The 18,599-nt window shown below is 41.2% G+C and overlaps 1 protein-coding gene across 3 annotated transcripts in view; it reads right to left on the minus strand.

Annotated features, from left to right (window-relative positions):
* Nucleotides 1–3,316: 3,316 nt before the first annotated feature.
* Nucleotides 3,317–18,599, minus strand: part of gpm6ab (glycoprotein M6Ab) — a 104,304-nt gene continuing 89,021 nt past the window's right edge. For 2 of the 3 annotated variants that reach the window (XM_056271721.1, XM_056271720.1), the window contains exons 2-7: nucleotides 9,962–10,154; nucleotides 8,641–8,797; nucleotides 8,097–8,250; nucleotides 6,987–7,063; nucleotides 6,210–6,275; nucleotides 3,317–3,828 (exon numbers count right to left, since the gene is read on the minus strand). In XM_056271721.1, coding sequence (XP_056127696.1) covers nucleotides 3,676–3,828; nucleotides 6,210–6,275; nucleotides 6,987–7,063; nucleotides 8,097–8,250; nucleotides 8,641–8,797; nucleotides 9,962–10,154 — 800 coding nt within the window. In that variant the 3' untranslated portion in view covers nucleotides 3,317–3,675. The other variant, XM_056271722.1, reaches the window with a different exon arrangement.

Below are 18,599 nucleotides of genomic sequence, written 5' to 3' on the forward strand. Positions count from 1 at the left end.
AAGTGTAAGAATTAATAATAGCATAATTAAACAAAACATGTTTTGAATATTTGGCATAAGGAATTTTCTTTAGATACATACCTGCCAGAGAAGGTGCTCCCTCAGCTGATTCTTGGTTCCTGTCATCCTACCTAATTTTTGTTGCGACATATTAGCCTTTTTCCTGTTGACTGGAGATGTTGAGGCACTATTTACTGCATGCTTTGAAACAATCACTGAATATTGCATTTAAAGAATTGCATATACTTTACAAATTAACCTTAAATTAATTACTAGCATCTTAGTCATAGGTCCGGTTTCACAGACAGGGCTTAGACTAAGCCAGGGTTAGCCCTTAGTTCATTTAGGGCATTTAAGTAGCTTTTATAAACGTGTCTTAGAAAAAAACAAAACAATACTGGTGTGCATCTTGAGACAGTATTTTAAGATCTGTACAAGCTGCTTTCAGTAAAAACAGCTCAAACATGTATTTTAATCTTGGACTAGGCTTAAAGTTATAGTTCACCCAAAAATTAAAATTAGCATGATTTACTCACCCTGAAGTCATGGTGTATATGAATTTCTTCTTTCAGACGAATACAATTGGAGTTATATTAAAAATCCTAAATATCCTGGCTCTTCCAAGCTTTATAATGGGAGTGAATGGGTGTATGTCTTTGGAAGTCCATCAAAACGCATTCCATTCATGATTAAAGTGCTCCACACGTCTCAGGGGGTTAATAAAGGCCTTCTGAAGTGATGTGATGCGTTCCTGTAAGACAAATATCCATATTTAAAACTTTATTGACTAAAATAACTAGCTTCCGGCAGACGGCCTATGCAACTCGACTTATGCCAAAAGAGTAACACTTGACGATGTATGATGTAGGAGTAGCGTGAGCTTTGACGCCTCTCGAGGTTCAAACAAACAGGGGTGCGTTTCCCAAAGCCAAACATGGTCACAAGTTCCGTTTTTACCAATAGAGTTCAATAGAAATTGCGATCTGGCCAATGATGCTTTTGAGAAACGCAACCCAGGGCTGGGCAACCGCGTTCGTCGTTGTGCGTCAAGTTCAAGGGTTACTCTTTTGGCGTAAATGCATGCGTATGGCCGTCTGCTAGAAGCTAGTTATTTTAGTCGATAAAGTTTTAAATATGGATATTTTTCTTACACGAATGCATCACTTCACTTCAGAAGGCCTTTATTAACCCCCGGAGATGCAGGGAGCACTTTAATCATGAATGGATGCGCTTTGATGGACTTCCAAAGACATATACCCATTCACTCCCATTATAAAGCTTGGAAGAGCCAGGACATTTTTTAATATAACTCTGATTAAATTCGTCTGAAAGAAGAATGTCTTATACACCTATAGGATGGCTATAATGGGCTAATTTTCATTTTTGGGTGAACTATCCCTTGTCTGTGAAACCGGGGGATAATGTACTAAATTGACTAACAATTTAGGTTGGGTTAAAATTAACTTGCCTGTTGTCAAGCTTGTTCTCAGACTTTGTTCCCTGGAAGCATGCTATAGGTCAGCATTTCCTTGTGTTGTTATAAAGGAAATGCATTTATAACTATGGGTTGTATTGAACTATAGATGCAAGATTAACGGTCTTTAAAATGTCACTCACATGACCTCCAAATAAAGCAAATCTCAAACACACACGATAAACATGAACAATTAAAACAAGTACACAAGTGTCTTTATTTACGCAAGCAAGTTTGTTTCTAGAGTTCGAAAAGAAAAAAGCCACTGTCAAGCTGTTGGCACATTTATGTACAAAACCAGTTAATTTTACTGCCTGCTACAAAGCATTCTCAGTGAAAGTACAAAAAACTAGTACAGTATGTGGATAAAGCTGAAAGCAATGTCAGGGTAATACTGGATACGCAACATCATAACAAGTATAGGTTTAAGACATGGTTTGGAAAATCATCACAAACTTGAAAGGACAAAACTCAAACACTATAACCTAATAAGATATTTAGCTTAATATTGTTAGCGTAGCAACTGTAATACTGCACATTTAGAAAAAATATAGTTGACCCCAGCAAGACAGTCAGTCATAAGTGTAAAAATCAAAATAAAGGATTTTTTTTTTCTTTTTGAGTTAGTTAAAACTATTACCATTAGATGCATAACCATGCCACAAATAACAACTAGATTTACGTTTTTTTTTTAACCTACTACAAGTTTCTTTTGTGGTTTTAAAAAAAAGCTGCATGACTAGTAAGAGTACAAGGACTCTGCGCTGATTCCAAATGCACTTACACCAAAAAACTCACAATGGTCCATAAGTGCACAAAAACTAGCTTTTTTTTGTTTTGTTTTTTTGAGACACTGACAAAAGTACTTTACTGCAAAAGTAGGGTAACTGAAGTTGGCAAGACCGAGCCAAAACACTGAGTTTGGCGTTATACATGCCTGTACACCCATATCTTTCTTGTTTATTCAAAACATTTTTGAATGTTACCTTGTTTATTCAGCCTTCCACAGTGTTTGGCAGAGTCGTTGCAATCAACTTCTCCATTTAGATTTATACTTCTCTGATATGAACGACAATCTCAAGAATATCACCTACTGTAACACTGACGGGCGAGATGTGTTTTAGAAATTGACATGAAATGTGTTTACACTTAAAGAGATATATACAGTTCAGAGGAATGACCAAAAAACTGTTTTTGTTTGATTACTTGCATTTAAAAGTTAAAGCTAAAACTAAGCAATAAAACACCTGAAAATGTTATTCGCATGTGAGAGTATGGCTTGCAATGAATGAGAGAAAACAAATATCCATAGAGTCTCCCAAGGCAAATCCTACATGACCGCTTTAGCTGATTTGAGACGTTCTTTCACGGTCCTTCTTTCCCAATCAGCAGCCATCTTTGTCAAAGCTTAACAAGCGTTTACTAAGCACCAGTGTCACACCTTCCATTAATACTGCGCACAGCTATCATATACAGGTAGGCCAAGCTACAATATAGCAGTAAAAGTCACTTTAAGGTACTTTTTGAAATCCCTGGCACTCCAAAACTGAATTTGTTGCAAAAAAAATCTGTACATTTTTTGTGCTGTTGCTGCTGTAAGTGTGGCAGCTTGAGCGATTTAACCTGTAAATCATATGTTACAAGTTTGGTCACATTTTGGTTTTTAAAAAGTCGGTGAATCTAAATCATGACTAGCCATTTATAGGGTAAGCTTGAGGACCGTAAATCACCGGTGTGTAATACAAAAATGTGAAAAGTGTGCTTGTAATCCCTTTGGCTAAACCCAAAACCCCTAACAAGACCCAATGAGACATAAAAGTATGTGGTACAAAAGAGAAGTCACTCAGCTTGGTGTGTTTATCAGGATGTGCTCTCAAACACGTCAACAGAAAAGGGAGGTAGAGGAGAAATGAAAGGACAAAGAAACTAAATCTAAATCCTGGGTAGTCAGAGACGTTGCCATTGAGACGATAAGCACGCCCATAGACCAACATTCTGGGTCACACCCGTACATAGCAAGTGTTACAGTTATTTGCCTCCCCAATCCCATCCCACTCCTCTCCCCTGGAAACCATGGAAATTAGACTTAGTTAAGTTTAGTTTATATATGTGTCTTCAGGGAAGGGAACGGCATGCTTGTGTATGTGTGTGTGTGTGTGTGTGTGTATACATATTTATATGTGTGCGCATGACCGCGTGCTTTATGTGTATGCATTCAGACGCTCTTTAGAGCGAGTAGAGTGGATATCATGAAGCTCCTGCTCCTCCTTGGACTTGATATCCTCGTATTTCTGCATCCGGCAGGCGTCCTTCACGTAAGCCCAGTTAGCCGACAGCACCATCAGGTAGTGCACCTACAGCAACACAGTGGTTAGAGGGGAGGGTTAGTGTTAGTGCTGATGACCATTCTGTACACCCCAAAAAAAAAGGTCAAAGAATTACTCTGGAGAAGACAGGGACAGCGTTTAGTGCCCCAGTTTAGACTGGAGATCAACCAGATCAGTTATTTCCCATGTCAGGCAAAGCGGCAACCAGTTCCAGCTGAATACAAGCGAAGTTAGTTTGTTTGCTTACACATGTTATCACTTCTAACTGTTGGGTTAACTTGGGGCTACGCAGCTGGTTATGGTGGGGAGGTGGGAGGAGGACATGAACTGAAACGATTTTGCAAAATGGAAGGGCCTGGGTGTCATTTTAGTCAAGCCAATTATGGGACGTCATTATGAAAGTCGCTGCTGTGGGCGATGGTGGTGGGGCCCTTGGTGGACAGAGAGTGTGTCGGGAGGTGGGAAGGGACACCCCAGACCAGAGCTGGCTTCAGAAACGCGTGCAGTACCTCCCCGTGTTCTTAGACGTCAGAATGACATTGTTACGGATGAGGACAGACACTGCCACCACCTGTGACAGTAGTCGGATCATTAAAAAAGAGAAAGGAAGAAGGTTACTCCTTTTCACCCTCATGTCATTCCAAACCTGTATGATATTATTTCTTCTGTGGAAAAGAGGAGATGTTTAATTTACACTGAAAGTGCAGAGGAAGTGAATGGTGAGCAAGAGCTGTCAAGTTCCAAAAGCATCATAAAAAAATCCATCTTCTGAAGCCATATGACATTAGCCCCTTTCACACAGAGATTCCGGAAAATGCACTGATAATGTGTCCCGGGATTGTTTGATTTTGGTTCATTCACACTGCCAGTGATTTTCTGGAATCTGTGCATCCATTGACACACATCCCATAAAGACATATGACACACCCCTTACGGCATTGGTCCTGCTTTTGGTTCACACAGGGCGCTTTCCGGAACTGATCCCAGTAATGTTACTACTAGGCATGTGTTCACACAGAAGGCACTCTAGCAATTCCATGGCAATTTTCTGGGATCAACGCTCTGTGTGAAAGGGGCTATTATTGAGTGATAATCTTGCCTGCGGCACTCAAATCTTATTCACATTCTTGTATATTCAAATATGCACATCAATGATGGCAAACATCATTGGTTCTTGTGCGTCTTTAACCAATTTTGAATATGTGCATTTGTAAAGTGAGTTAAATGAGTTAAACCTCATGAGATTTGAGCGCTACGTCAGAGGGAAAAGACTTTTGATGCCTTTTAGGGTGCATTTTTGTCAATTTGCAAGCCTTTAGTCACCATTTACCGAAAAGAGCTGCCAAACATCTCAGATGTAAAAAAAAAATGGGAACAGAGTGAATAAATGATGCCAGAATTTTAAACTGAACTATCCCTTTAAATGTGGATGGTTCCGAACATTGTGGTATAATTAATGCATTCCAGAACAAAAATGGCTCCTGTAGTTGCGTTGCAATGCCACAAAAGGAAAAATGAGACACTCCGATTATAATTTTGCCGAAGTTCCTCTATACACCAATGGGTGGCATCATTGCTGCACAAATCAGCAAGCTGTGAGTATGCAGCAATATTCTCTGAAAGGTATGATGTAATTATATAATCAAAAGAGCACAAATTATGATCCAATTCTGTAGACTCTTTGTTTCTAAGTACTTAATGTCCAAGCTGTTTTCTCATTTGCAAACCATGTGGAATGCAATTAACTCATATAAATGAGGCCAGACTGTTGCCTTTCCAGAAAACAAATGCATTGTGCTTTTCAGATAAGCTTAAGCAGAATACAAAAGCACAGTACTTGGCAAAAAACTAAGGTAGACAGTGTATTGACAGTCTGCCTCAAATTAATTTGATGCTGTTCTATTTACCTTCTACGTAAGCCCTTATATTATTAAATAATGAAAATGGCTTTCTAAGGTTCAAACCAATAGGCAGAAAATGGTGTCTCACAATCACTTATCGCTGTTCCAAACAAGCTTCTCTCCTTCCTTCCCTCTCCTCTTCTGTTTCCATGGCAACAGCACTTCCTGCATTTTCAATGATGAGCGTTTCTTTCCCTCTCTTTCTGTCTCGTTCTCTCTTTGCTCACTCACTATTTTACAAGAGGCCTTGAATGTCTATTGCATTTTAGACAAACCCACACATTCTTTCATGATTCTAAACAAGTGCCTGGTTTCTTAGATTTTATATTACCCGTCTCGCAGGTGTCACTGGAGTCAACGAATTAATGAAACCCATGAATCAATCTATATTGAATTTTATTGCCCCTGAAAGGAAATGTAGATTCAATGGGAATTTATACAATGCAGAAACGGAGTAACAAAGAAAGATATAAAGCTAGCGAGAAAGAAAGCAGTGGAAAAGCTTACCATGGCGATAACGGCTGCTCCAGCCCCCGCAAGTGCGCAGACGAACAAGTGGAACGTCAGATCCAGCTGAAGAAAGAGACAAAAAAAGACTCTGAAGAGGAGAAAACGTGGATGGTTTTCTGAACAATTACCATGAACACTGTAAAAATTATTTTTCAAAGTTGTAAATGAAACAAAGTTTATTGGAATGCATTAGAGAAACTAATGCACAGGAAAATACTATTTTAGTCTTTCTGTCAAAATGTAATGTTTAATTCAACGTGTTACTTGCCGTTTCTTTAACTTAACTGTAAAAAAAATGTCTACACCAGCAAAGTGCAGATAAATCTAGATCTCTAAAACAATTTAAAATGATAACCTCAATCTATTGTGACATCTTCACTCTGCACATTCGTTTTATTTTCAACTTCATTTTTCCAGAGCAGCACATGTCAACACTGACCTTTAAACAGATCGGATAAATGCCCGTAATCTCTAATAATATTGTGAAAACATGACATCCACTCCCATATAACTTGTGGCACAGTCCATAAAAGGAGCTGAGCAATCTTGCTAATAAAATTTTATTTTATTTAACAATTATATATTTATATGGAGGAATCCCTGCTGCACTGTGTGTCTTCAGACTTAAAAGCACGGAAAGGTTTACAATTTATTCATATTCTCTTTATCTCACTCCCCACCCTTCTTTTATGCCATAGGTCGCTGACTGTAATGGCGGATTGAATTTAGATGAAGATGAAGGCCATCAGTCAGGATAAAGAACTGCCGACTGACCTCATTAGATTCACACATCTTGATGAAGTTCTCAGAAGCAGTGCACAGTTTTTTCTCCTCACCAGTGGACACAATTCCTGCAATTCAAATTAAGTGAGTTGTGTTAACATCAGACTATAAGGGAGTTGATATGTGCTTATTAAAAAAGAAAAAAAAAAAGAAACATGCATAAATGACGATTAGATTTGGCTAAATTGTGCTAAGTCATGGTTAGTTCATTTTCAACTTTTCCATAATGGGTTTCATCATGTCATGAACGTGTAGGTGAATGTGATTTCACCAAATACAACATGTTACTGGATCAACATATTTGTTGATCCTGGAACAACATAATTGTTAATGTTTATTGGCTTATGTTAAGTTTAGGCTTACAAAGCAGGGTCAGGTGCTTCTACATTGGTGTAATTCAAGTATCATTTTCCTCTGATTTTAGGTATAAGTTATGGATAGGGTTAGGTTTAGGGGTAAGGATAGGGTCAGGACTAAATTTTCGGACTGGAATGTTGTTGCAGGAACATGTCTTGGCAAAATCATGATGACCGATGGGATACACCACAGCTATAGTGGTGATTTAACTAGAAAATAACTGTTGTTGATGTTGCAATCCTGTTAATGAATGGCTGTATTACAATACAATTAAATGTCATAATGGTGCTCCCAGCAATATTGGTACACAATGGATTTCTGTAATGTGTAAAAAGAGTGTTTAATGATATCATGATACTGTGTATATATGCATTCTGTTGTTTAGCTGTAGTTATTTTCCAATATGCTCTGCCCTTGGAAGTCAGTATAATGCATGTAGCCTGCCACATTCAGTAGCTTTCTGCACTAAAACATAAATAAACTGCAACACAAAAACATAAACCTGATTGAGAAAGGTTGTTTGAAGTCATCTCAGACAGTTACAGCCCTACAGCAGCTAGACTTGGCATTCACTGCTAAGTTTTTCACATAGTGATCCAGAAGCACTTGAATGTGACTAGAAAACATCAGCAATCCATAGATCCATATTTTATATTGCTGGCTAAGTATTTAGTTGTCACCACCATATTACAGGAAATTACAGGAAACATGTCTCTTCTGATAGTGTTGAAATGAGCTACGCACCAAACTGACGCAGGTCGAAGCAAAGATTAGTATTGTACACCAGAGTGTTGTTCTGACAGGTGTTCCAGATGTTGAAATACATGAAGACTGGCAGAGAGGTGAAGGCTGTAACTCCCAGCCAAGCCAACATGAAGATGTAAGTAAGCATGATGAACTGAAGAAGAAAGAAAGAGATATATGTGCTCCTTGATTACACCATCTTCACACCATATTTGTAACTCATAAAATTAGGGATGCATAATATAGCGGTGACCTTATGAGCCACCTGAAAGTTTTCTGTTATTCGAATCAGATTTATATCAGATTTCATTTTTTCTAATTCAGTACAAACCCTTATTTTCTACTATACAATAATATGCTTTGATGCCTCATTTAATTTGAATCATGTGAATTCTTTTAGTGTGAACATTTTTTTTTTTACATAAGCAAAACTTATAATTTAGAAAATCACAGTTTCGAGATCAATGTTTTTTTCCATCATATTATTTAACATGAACTCCTGCTCATCATACATTACAGTAGTTGTTTGGGTGGTTGATCTTACCCAAGCACTGACACAGCGCCCACAGGTGGTGATCTTAAAGTCCCCATAAAGGTCCCGGATGGCCCCAGTGGTGAAAAATCCCTCCACCATCAGTAGAATACCATAGACGAAAAAAGCTGCTGCCACTCCATAGATCACATACTTAAAGATGTCAATCCTGAGGAATCAAAACGATAAATAATTAGTGATATTTTAATGAAAAGAGTGTCCGTGCTTATCTTGCATACAACGGTAATTCAATGACAATAGAGGGCATAATGGTGGCAGAGTACGTCTGTATTTTGTGAAGTCCTAATCCACAGATTGGTTTGTGTGTACATTAAATTAAATTTGATTTGCTTATTCCAAAGCCTTACTCAGAAAAAATAAAATAAAATGGCTGAAGAAATGCCGCTCCACACCAGTATTCCTTCCTCCACCCACTCCTTTCTCTTGTTCTTTTCTTGCATCCTGCTCTCCTTCCCACCAGTGGAGTTCCGGTGAGCAGGTGTGCTCGGTTGATCTGGTGAGATTTCAGAACGCCTAATTCTCTGAGTGGGACTGATGCCAAAACCTAACATGGTAGCTCAGATAAATCAGGCTTGGCAAAAGTTTGTGCATGTGTCACTGTTCTTTAGAAATATGAATGTGGGAAAATAAGCTATTTTCTTTACTTGCTCTAGATTTAATTATTCTGTATTGTATGCAACAAGTCTCTTTTTTGAATGGTAGAGTTAACCAATAAACCACAAATCGACAATGAATGAAGTCAGTACAATCTGATTTCACCAAGTACAACATGTTCCTGGATCAACATCTTTGTTGATCCTGGAACAACATTCCAATCAACCAAACAGATTTGAGGGACAAGTTTAGAGTTTATGTCAAGTTTAGGCTTACAACCATGGTTAGGTGCTTCTACATCAGTGTTTTTCACATATAATTTGCCTCTGATTTTAGGGATAATTTATGGGTAGGGTTATGTTAAGGGGTAGGGATATGGTTAGGACTAAATTTTCAGACCAGAATGTTGTTCCAGGACCAACTAAATATGTTGTATATATGTTGTAGAATATGTACGCGTCAAACTCTGCAAAATCAGAACGTGCATGAAGTAATATGTCATATGAAGTAAAATGTTAATTCATATGAGCTTGGGTTATTTGCAATAGACAAGCAACGATGTCAGTTACCACTACATTATTGAGAAGCACTGGTGAAAGAAACTGAATTGAATTCATGTGCATTTGAAGTAGGGTGCAACTAAAAAATGTCACAGAAATTGGGCTCAACAGGCAGCAAATGTTCTTTTTTATTACAACTTTGGTACTGTGGCACTCACATGGTGAAGACGTCCAGGGCATCAACAGGCGACCGGACAACATCAAAGTAGGTCTGCAGGATGGTGACGGTCCCAGAGAGAGCCTCATGACCACAGCCACAGAAGAGCGCCACCCCAGCATACAGCAGGATGGTCGCGATCAGAGAGGCGTAGGGTATCCCACTCAGGCATTTGAGGCAGCATTCAGAACACCCTGGGAACAAGAGGGAATGTCAGCCCATAACTGCTATAAGAGCAGTGTATGACAACCAATAGCGATGCGTTAACGCCCATATAGGGCAATGGTGTTGATAAATATGTAGAAGTCAAAGAGAAATTAGAATCAAGTACAGGGAATGTGTCAAAAATGTATTCAAATAGGTGAGTGAAAGTATTTAAATGTACACTGTAAAAAATCATATGACCAATAAGCTATGACAACATATGTTTTTACATTGCTTTAACTCATCAAAATATGTTAATTCATTTTTTAAGTCAGTTTAATGTAATTTAAGTTGAAATGACTTAAAACTTAAAAATCTAGGTTGATTGTACTTAAATATTTAAGGCAGCAACTTTTTTACAGTTTTTTTAATTGAATAAATCAAGATACTGTTGTTTTTAAAGAAATTAATACATTAATACAAGGATGCTTTAAATTGATCAAAAGTGACAAAGACTTTTAAATTGTTACAAAAAAGAAAATAATTTAAAATAAATGCTGTTCTTTTGAACTTTCTATTCATAAACCCCCCCCCCCAAAAAAAATAGTATCACTGTGTTTCTACAAAAATATTACATTATTATATTTTAATTCAGCTTTTCCATCACAGATAAACAACACTTTTTAAATATCATAACATAATAGAAAACAATTTTTTTAAATTGTAATAACATTTCACAATATTATTGTTTTTGCTGTATTTTTAAATGCAAACTTGGTGAGCATAAGAGACTTATTTCAAAAATTGTTTTTAAAAATGTTAACGCCCCTAATCATTATATAACTAAAATAACTAAAAGTCATTCAGGTTTATAAACGGCAACTACTACATCAATTCAAAGCAGGACGGTTTATGTACAACAAATGAACACGATAAATTAGAGTCCCATTGGTCCATTACCCATCTCAGAGTGGTAACAGTTTCACCAGATGAAAGTGCAAAGCAAATTATATTTGCACGGTCAAAGAGAACATCCATTCCCACACATGTCACAGGGCAGGAAGTCTACTGTCACTCTCTAAACAATCAAAACTGCCACAGCTGAAAGATTCATGGACACAATTCAACAGCACACAACCACTATTGATTACAATATTGCAAGTCGAGAATGGCACCAGTGGCGGCTATTCCACGGCGCGACACAGCAATGAATTAAGGGGTCATCTTAAACAAAACCCACCAGTACAGGGAAACATAGTAGATCAGGTCTTCAGAGGACATTCACTATCATGTACAGTATACCTTAGAAGAAAAATAAGAGTCCTTATTGTTGAACTCAGTAAGTCAAGCAGGCTAAATGTTTCACAGCACAACCTCTTAAGCCCTGAAGCTGAATGCTCACGGTTTTTGAGCATACATCCCATCTTCTCACTGAGCGCCTTGTAGCCAAGTTGCTATTGATGCAATAGCATTGTGTCTGCATTCTCCTCACTCCTTGTAGCTTTGCCCCAGAACCTGCCGTTTACAGGAGTGTGGAGAATGTGTTTTGTTTTTTGGGGTTTTTTTTTTGCTGCAGTGACCCAGCTGTTACAGGGGAAACAGACTCACACCTCTATTACACCTTGAGAAGAGCCTACAGCTCTGAACACAGTATAAATGCTCTGGAGAGCAGGCAAGCGTTACTGCATTAAAACATTTTTTATGTAATCCTGTATACTGACCTGAGTTTTAGAGTAATGCACAGATTAAGAAAAGATAACAATGTTTATGTATTAATCACACCATGCATTAGTAGAGCATATGGAATTTCAATCAGTGCTCAAACTTTTCGTACGTGTTGATTCTTGTATAGTATGACTTTTGTTTTCTGTTTAAACATGAATTCAATCAGATCAACATAATTAAAATAAATAAGATTTTAACTTCTATGTAAAGCGCTTTTAATGCAGAGAAAAGTGCTATATAAAATGTAATGAATTATTATTATTATTATTAATGTTATTAATTATTAAATGTTTTAAGAACACTAAAGGCTGCAGTCTGTGAATAGATCAGTAAGATGGTTTTTTTATGAAATAGATTAATTATTTTATTCAGTAAGGATACTTTAAACTGATCAAATGAGACAGTAAAGATATTTACAAAAAAAATTACAAAAACTATTTTAAATAAATGCTGTTCTTTTGAAATTTCTATTCATCAAATAATCCTGAAAAAAAGTATCACAGTTTACACAAAAATATTTAACAGCACAACTGTTTTCAACATTGATAAAAATAATAAAAAAAAATCTGAAGTAATAAATTGTCACGGTAGATGTATTCGCTGGTTCCTTCTAGTCTTGTGTTTATGTTGTTGTATGAGTGCACGTGTGCAAGGGGCGTGTCTGTATGTCATTACCTGATCCACTCCAGCTGTTCATCATTACAATCACCAGCTGCAGTTCATCTCACCACGCTTCTTAAACTCACCGCTGTTCTCTCACCTTTGTCAGATCGTTGTTTGATGTTCCCCTGTCTTCTGGTTCGTGGTCCTGCCTGGTGTTTCCTGTTTGTCGTCTTCCGTGTGGATTTGGATCGTCTCACCGTTTGTCTGCACGTCACCGGTATTGACCATCGAAGTCCCTGCGTCACCTATCTCCACCTGGCTCACTGCACCCTGGACTTGTGTGTTTTGTGCCTCAAATAAATATTGTATTATACTCGCGATTGCTTCCTGTGTTTCTGCCTAACATGACAGAACGATCTGACCATGGTATGGAAGCAGCGAGCGCCTCGTCATCCTCACTCGAAGAGTTCATCCATCACAGCATCCGTAGAATGGACTCGCAAGAGAAGGAGATTGGAGATACGGGCCGTGCAGTTCAAGCCCTGGTGACGCAGGTGTCCGAGCTCACCCAGCAGATCCAGCGCCTACGACCTCCCACTGCGCCACCCACACCGGCCGTTCCTCCCGCACCATCAGGAAGCCCCTCCCAGTCAGAACCCCGGCTACCCACCCCAGAGGCATACTCAGGTGAACCGTCATTTTGTAGAGCTTTTTTGACTCGATGTTCTATGCACTTTTCCCTGCAACCTCACACTTTTCAGACCGAGCAAGCCAAAGTGGCGTTTGTGCTGACGCTATTGACTGGGAGAGCGGCACTCTGGGGAACGGCGGTGTGGGAAAACCAAAATCCATGCTGTGCCTCGTTCCAGACCCTCGCCGCCGAGATGAGACTGGTTTTTGACCGTGCGGTCACTGGAAGAGAGGCGGCCAGAACATTGGTCGAGCTACGGCAGGGAAGAAGATCAGTGTCCGAGTTTTCCATCGAGTTCCGGACCTTGGCGGCGGAGTGTGGATGGAACGAGGAGGCGCAGTGGGACATGTTCCTGCATGGGCTGGCTGACCACGTCCAGAAGGAGATCTACGCCCTGGATCTTCCCACTACCCTCAACGGACTCATTGATCTGGCCCTGCGGGTGGACGCTCGGCTGTCCAGAGTCGAGCGTCGAGCCACGCCCACCCGCACACTTGAGGCAGCCGACGGGCTACGATCCAGTGGCAGGGACGTGGTCAGCCCCGTCTACGATCACGAGCCCATGCAGGTGGGTCGAGCTCGGCTTTCCCGGGAGGAGAGGGAGAGGCGGAGGTCCCAGGGCCTTTGCCTGTACTGCGGAGGAGCCGGACACTACGCCTACAACTGTCCGGTAAAAGGCCCAGCCCGATAGTAAACAGGAGGCTACTATCGGGTGGGATCTCCGCCAGGAAGACCTCATCCACGACAAGATCTACCTCCACCCTCCTCTCGGTAAGACTAAGATGGTCAGTCCACCAGCACGATTGTCAAGCACTGTTGGATTCGGGGGCCGAAGGTAATTTCATGGACCATAATTTTGCACGCAGATTTCAGATTCCCATAAAACCCCTCCCACAGCAGATTGCAGTTCATGCACTCAACGGACAAGAACTTCCCACCATCTCATTATCCACTGACGAAATCACTCTCATCACCTCTGGCAATCACTCGGAAACTATTTCATTATTTTTATTCTGGATTCACCCCTGGCACCCGTTGTTCTAGGACACCCATGGCTCATTCAACACAACCCCCGAGTGGACTGGATACATAGATCTGTGCTGGAGTGGAGTCAGGAATGTCATAGGTCTTGTCTCGTGTCTGCTTGTTCGTCTGTACCTGTTTCTGTGTTTCAGGAGGAAGCAGGGGATTTGTCTAACGTGCCCGCGGAGTATCTGGACCTGAAGGAAGTGTTCAGTAAGTCTCGTGCTGCTTCTCTCCCTCCGCATCGTCCCTACGACTGTGCAATAGATTTACTCCCAGGTAAGTCTCCGCCTAAGGGCAAGTTATATTCGCTTTCGATTCCTGAAAGAGAGGCTATGGAGAAATATATTTCTGATTCTCTAGCAACCAAGTTCATTCGCCCTTCCTCTTCTCCAGCGGGGGCGGGGTTCTTTTTTGTGGGGAAAAAGGATGGTTCTCTGCGACCTTGCATTGATTACCGAGGGCTGAATAACATCACGGTAAAGAATACTTATCCTTTGCCGTTGATGTCTTCAGCCTTCGAGAGGTTGCAGGGAGCATCCATCTTCACCAAATTGGACTTACGTAACGCTTATCATTTGGTCCGCATCAGGGAGGGTGATGAGTGGAAAACTGCGTTTAACACCCCTAGGGGGCACTTTGAATATTTGGTCATGCCGTTTGGGCTGTCCAACTCCCCAGCAGTTTTCCAGGCACTGGTCAATGACGTGTTGCGAGATATGATCGATCAATTCATATATGTCTACCTGGATGACATATTGATTTTTTCTGCATCTCTCCAGGAGCATGTGCAGCACGTCCGACGAGTGCTTCAGAGGTTGCTAGAGAATGGGCTTTTTGTCAAGGCGGAGAAATGCGATTTTCATGCACAGTCTGTTCCTTTTTTAGGATACATCGTGTCGTCTGAGGGGATGCGGATGGACCCTGAGAAGATTAAGGCTGTGGTGGATTGGCCAAGTCCAGATTCCCGCAAGGCCCTGCAGAGGTTTCTGGGGTTCGCCAATTTCTACCGGCGATTCATTCGCAACTTCAGTCAGCTGGTCGCGCCTCTGACTGCCTTGACCTCCCCCAGAACTGCGTTCAGGTGGTCCGACACAGCCGAGACTGTGTTCAAGAAACTCAAAGGCCGCTTTGTTTCAGCCCCCATTCTAATTACCCCTGATTCATCACGTCAGTTCGTGGTGGAGGTCGACGCATCAGAGGTGGGAGTAGGGGCGGTGTTATCTCAGCGTTCACCTGTAGACGACAAGATGCATCCTTGCGCGTTTTTGTCCCATCGTTTATCTCCAGCCGAACGTAATTACGACATTGGTAATAGAGAGTTGTTGGCAGTCAAGTTGGCGTTGGAGGAGTGGCGTCACTGGTTAGAAGGGTCGGGGGTACCTTTTATCGTCTGGACTGATCATAAGAACCTCGAATATATCAGAACTGCTAAAAGATTGAACTCCAGGCAGGCTCGGTGGGCACTTTTTTTCGGTCGTTTTGATTTTTCTCTCCAATATCGTCCGGGTTCTAAGAACATCAAACCCGACTCACTTTCTCGTATATTTGATTTTTCCGGTCGCCCGTCCACTCCCGAGTGTATTTTACCCGAAACCGTATTTGTTTTAACACTCACATGGGAGGTCGAAGCGAAGGTCAAAGAGGCCTTGGAAGGGGTAACGCCTCCGCCCGGGTGTCCACCGAACCGATTATTTGTGCCGGAGGGCTTACGGTCTGACGTTATCCAGTGGGGTCACAGCTCCAACGTAGCTTGTCATCCAGGAATTAATCGCACTGGATTTCTAGTCAAGCAACGATTCTGGTGGCCACTTATGGCTCGTGACATTCGCGATTTTGTTTTGGCTTGCTCTGTTTGTGCCACGGGTAAGTCTTCCAATCGACCTCCAGATGGGCTACTTCAACCGCTGCCGGTGCCTTCGAGACCCTGGTCCCATATCGCTCTAGATTTTATTACCGCCCTCCCACCCTCCCAGGGTAACACAGTAGTTTTAACTGTGGTGGACCGATTCTCGAAGGCAGCACATTTCATTCCCTTACCCAAATTACCTTCAGCTAAGGAGACAGCGGCTACGGTCGTAGATCATGTCTTTCGGTTACATGGCCTCCCGATAGACGTGGTCTCCGATCGGGGACCCCAGTTTGTGTCCAAATTTTGGCAAGAATTTTGTAGATTACTGGGGGCGACGGTTAGTCTGTCATCTGGGTTTCATCCCCAGAGCAATGGTCAAACAGAGAGAGCCAACCAAGATTTGGAGAGAATGTTGCGATGTTTGGTTTCCAGAAATCCTTCGTCTTGGAGTCAACAACTGTCTATGGTGGAGTACGCACACAACACGTTGCCAGTGTCAGCGACGGGCCTATCTCCGTTTGAGTGTAGTGTAGGTTACCAGCCACCAATTTTTCCCAGTCTGGAATCCGAGGTTGCGGTTCCCTCCGTTCACGCCTTTGTCCAGAGGTGTCACCGCACCTGGACTAGAGCCCGGGAGACTCTACTCCAGGTGGGGGCGCGCACCAAGGCCAAGGCCGATCGCCACCGGTCAAAGCCTCCCGTATACGTCGTCGGTCAAAAAGTGTGGCTTTCAACTAAGAACATTCCTCTTCGCACCGTTTCTAATAAACTTGCTCCCAAATTTATTGGCCCGTTTCCTGTCACCAAGATTATTAGTCCGGTGGCAGTCCGCCTCAAACTACCTCCTGCGTACAGGAGGGTTCATTCCGTGTTCCATGTATCTAAAATCAAGCCCGTTTTTCATTCTCACATTAATCCGCCTGTCCCGGTTCCTCCCCCACCGCGGCTCGTAGATGGGGAGACCACATATTCGGTCAACCGTATTCTGGACTCTAGGCGGAGGGGACGCGGATTTCAGTACTTGGTGGACTGGGAAGGTTACGGTCCGGAGGAGAGAAGTTGGGTTCCTGCTAGGGACATCCTGGATCACTCCCTTATCGATGATTACAATCGGCAGGTAAGGGAGTCTGAGAACGCCAGGAGGCGTTCTTAGGAGGAGGGGTACTGTCACGGTAGATGTATTCGCTGGTTCCTTCTAGTCTTGTGTTTATGTTGTTGTATGAGTGCACGTGTGCAAGGGGCGTGTCTGTATGTCATTACCTGATCCACTCCAGCTGTTCATCATTACAATCACCAGCTGCAGTTCATCTCACCACGCTTCTTAAACTCACCGCTGTTCTCTCACCTTTGTCAGATCGTTGTTTGATGTTCCCCTGTCTTCTGGTTCGTGTTCCTGCCTGGTGTTTCCTGTTCGTCGTCTTCCGTGTGGATTTGGATCGTCTCACCGTTTGTCTGCACGTCACCGGTATTGACCATCGAAGTCCCTGCGTCACCTATCTCCACCTGGCTCACTGCACCCTGGACTTGTGTGTTTTGTGCTTCAAATAAATATTGTATTATACTCGCGATTGCTTCCTGTGTTTCTGCCTAACATTACATAAATCATATCCGAATGATTGCTGAAGGATCATGTAACACTAAAGACTCATAAAGACACTAAAGACTCCCGTCATCACAGGAATAACTTACATTTTAAAATATACTAAAATGGAAAAAAGTTATTTTAAACTGTAATAATATTTCATAACATTACTGTTTTCACTGTATATCCTTGGCAAGCATAAGAGACTTCTTTCAAAATTATTACCAACCCCAAAAGGTACTATGTACCTGTAGTTAAATACATTTTGAGCAGGAAAACATTTGATGTGTCCCTATATTGCAAGCTTGAATTATTTGGACACCTTTGTGGTCTAAACTATGAAACACCATATATTAGCGATTATATATTAATTAAAGTTATATAATATATATATTATATATATACTTTTCTGGATATCCAATCGTCTTGGGAAGTACAACTATACGAACTATAAGTACGAACTATATTTATAATATCCCAACAGTAATCTACACAAGCATCAGCATCCTTGATGAAGTGCCACATATTTTTTTCAGTGTAGAGTCAGCAGAGAAGTCTATGCCATTAAGAGTTAATGTCTTCACGTTTTCGCTACTACTTGGATCCCTAATTCCAGGTGTCTGTAAATTTGAATGCCCTTCATTAGGCAGATTGACTGTGATATCTGGGAGTGAAGTAGAGTGACACGTTACTTATTTATCATGCCAATAAACAGCACCAAACTGACACCCCTGTGGTGTCCTTAAGATGCAGTCAGTCTTGAGAGAGCTGAAACAGATTAATGAGGGAGCCAAAGTCTGTTCTTTGATCTCAGCGGGATGGGACATGAGATCAATACTAAACCTGTAGCCAATAGCCTAAACCTGCCTCATCAAGTGCACCCCTCTCATGCCATATATATGTATTATATAAGAATATTGCTTTTTAGAAATGATAGTTCAAAAAAGTCTAAATCCATCTCCCTTTCCTTGAATCTGCCTCTTTTATAAAAACCCTCACAGTGGATGTTTGATTCTTTT

Source organism: Rhinichthys klamathensis, unplaced genomic scaffold (assembly GCF_029890125.1).
Source record: "Rhinichthys klamathensis goyatoka isolate OS25496 unplaced genomic scaffold, OSU_Roscu_1.1 h1tg000325l_1, whole genome shotgun sequence".
Taxonomy (NCBI): domain Eukaryota; kingdom Metazoa; phylum Chordata; class Actinopteri; order Cypriniformes; family Leuciscidae; genus Rhinichthys; species Rhinichthys klamathensis.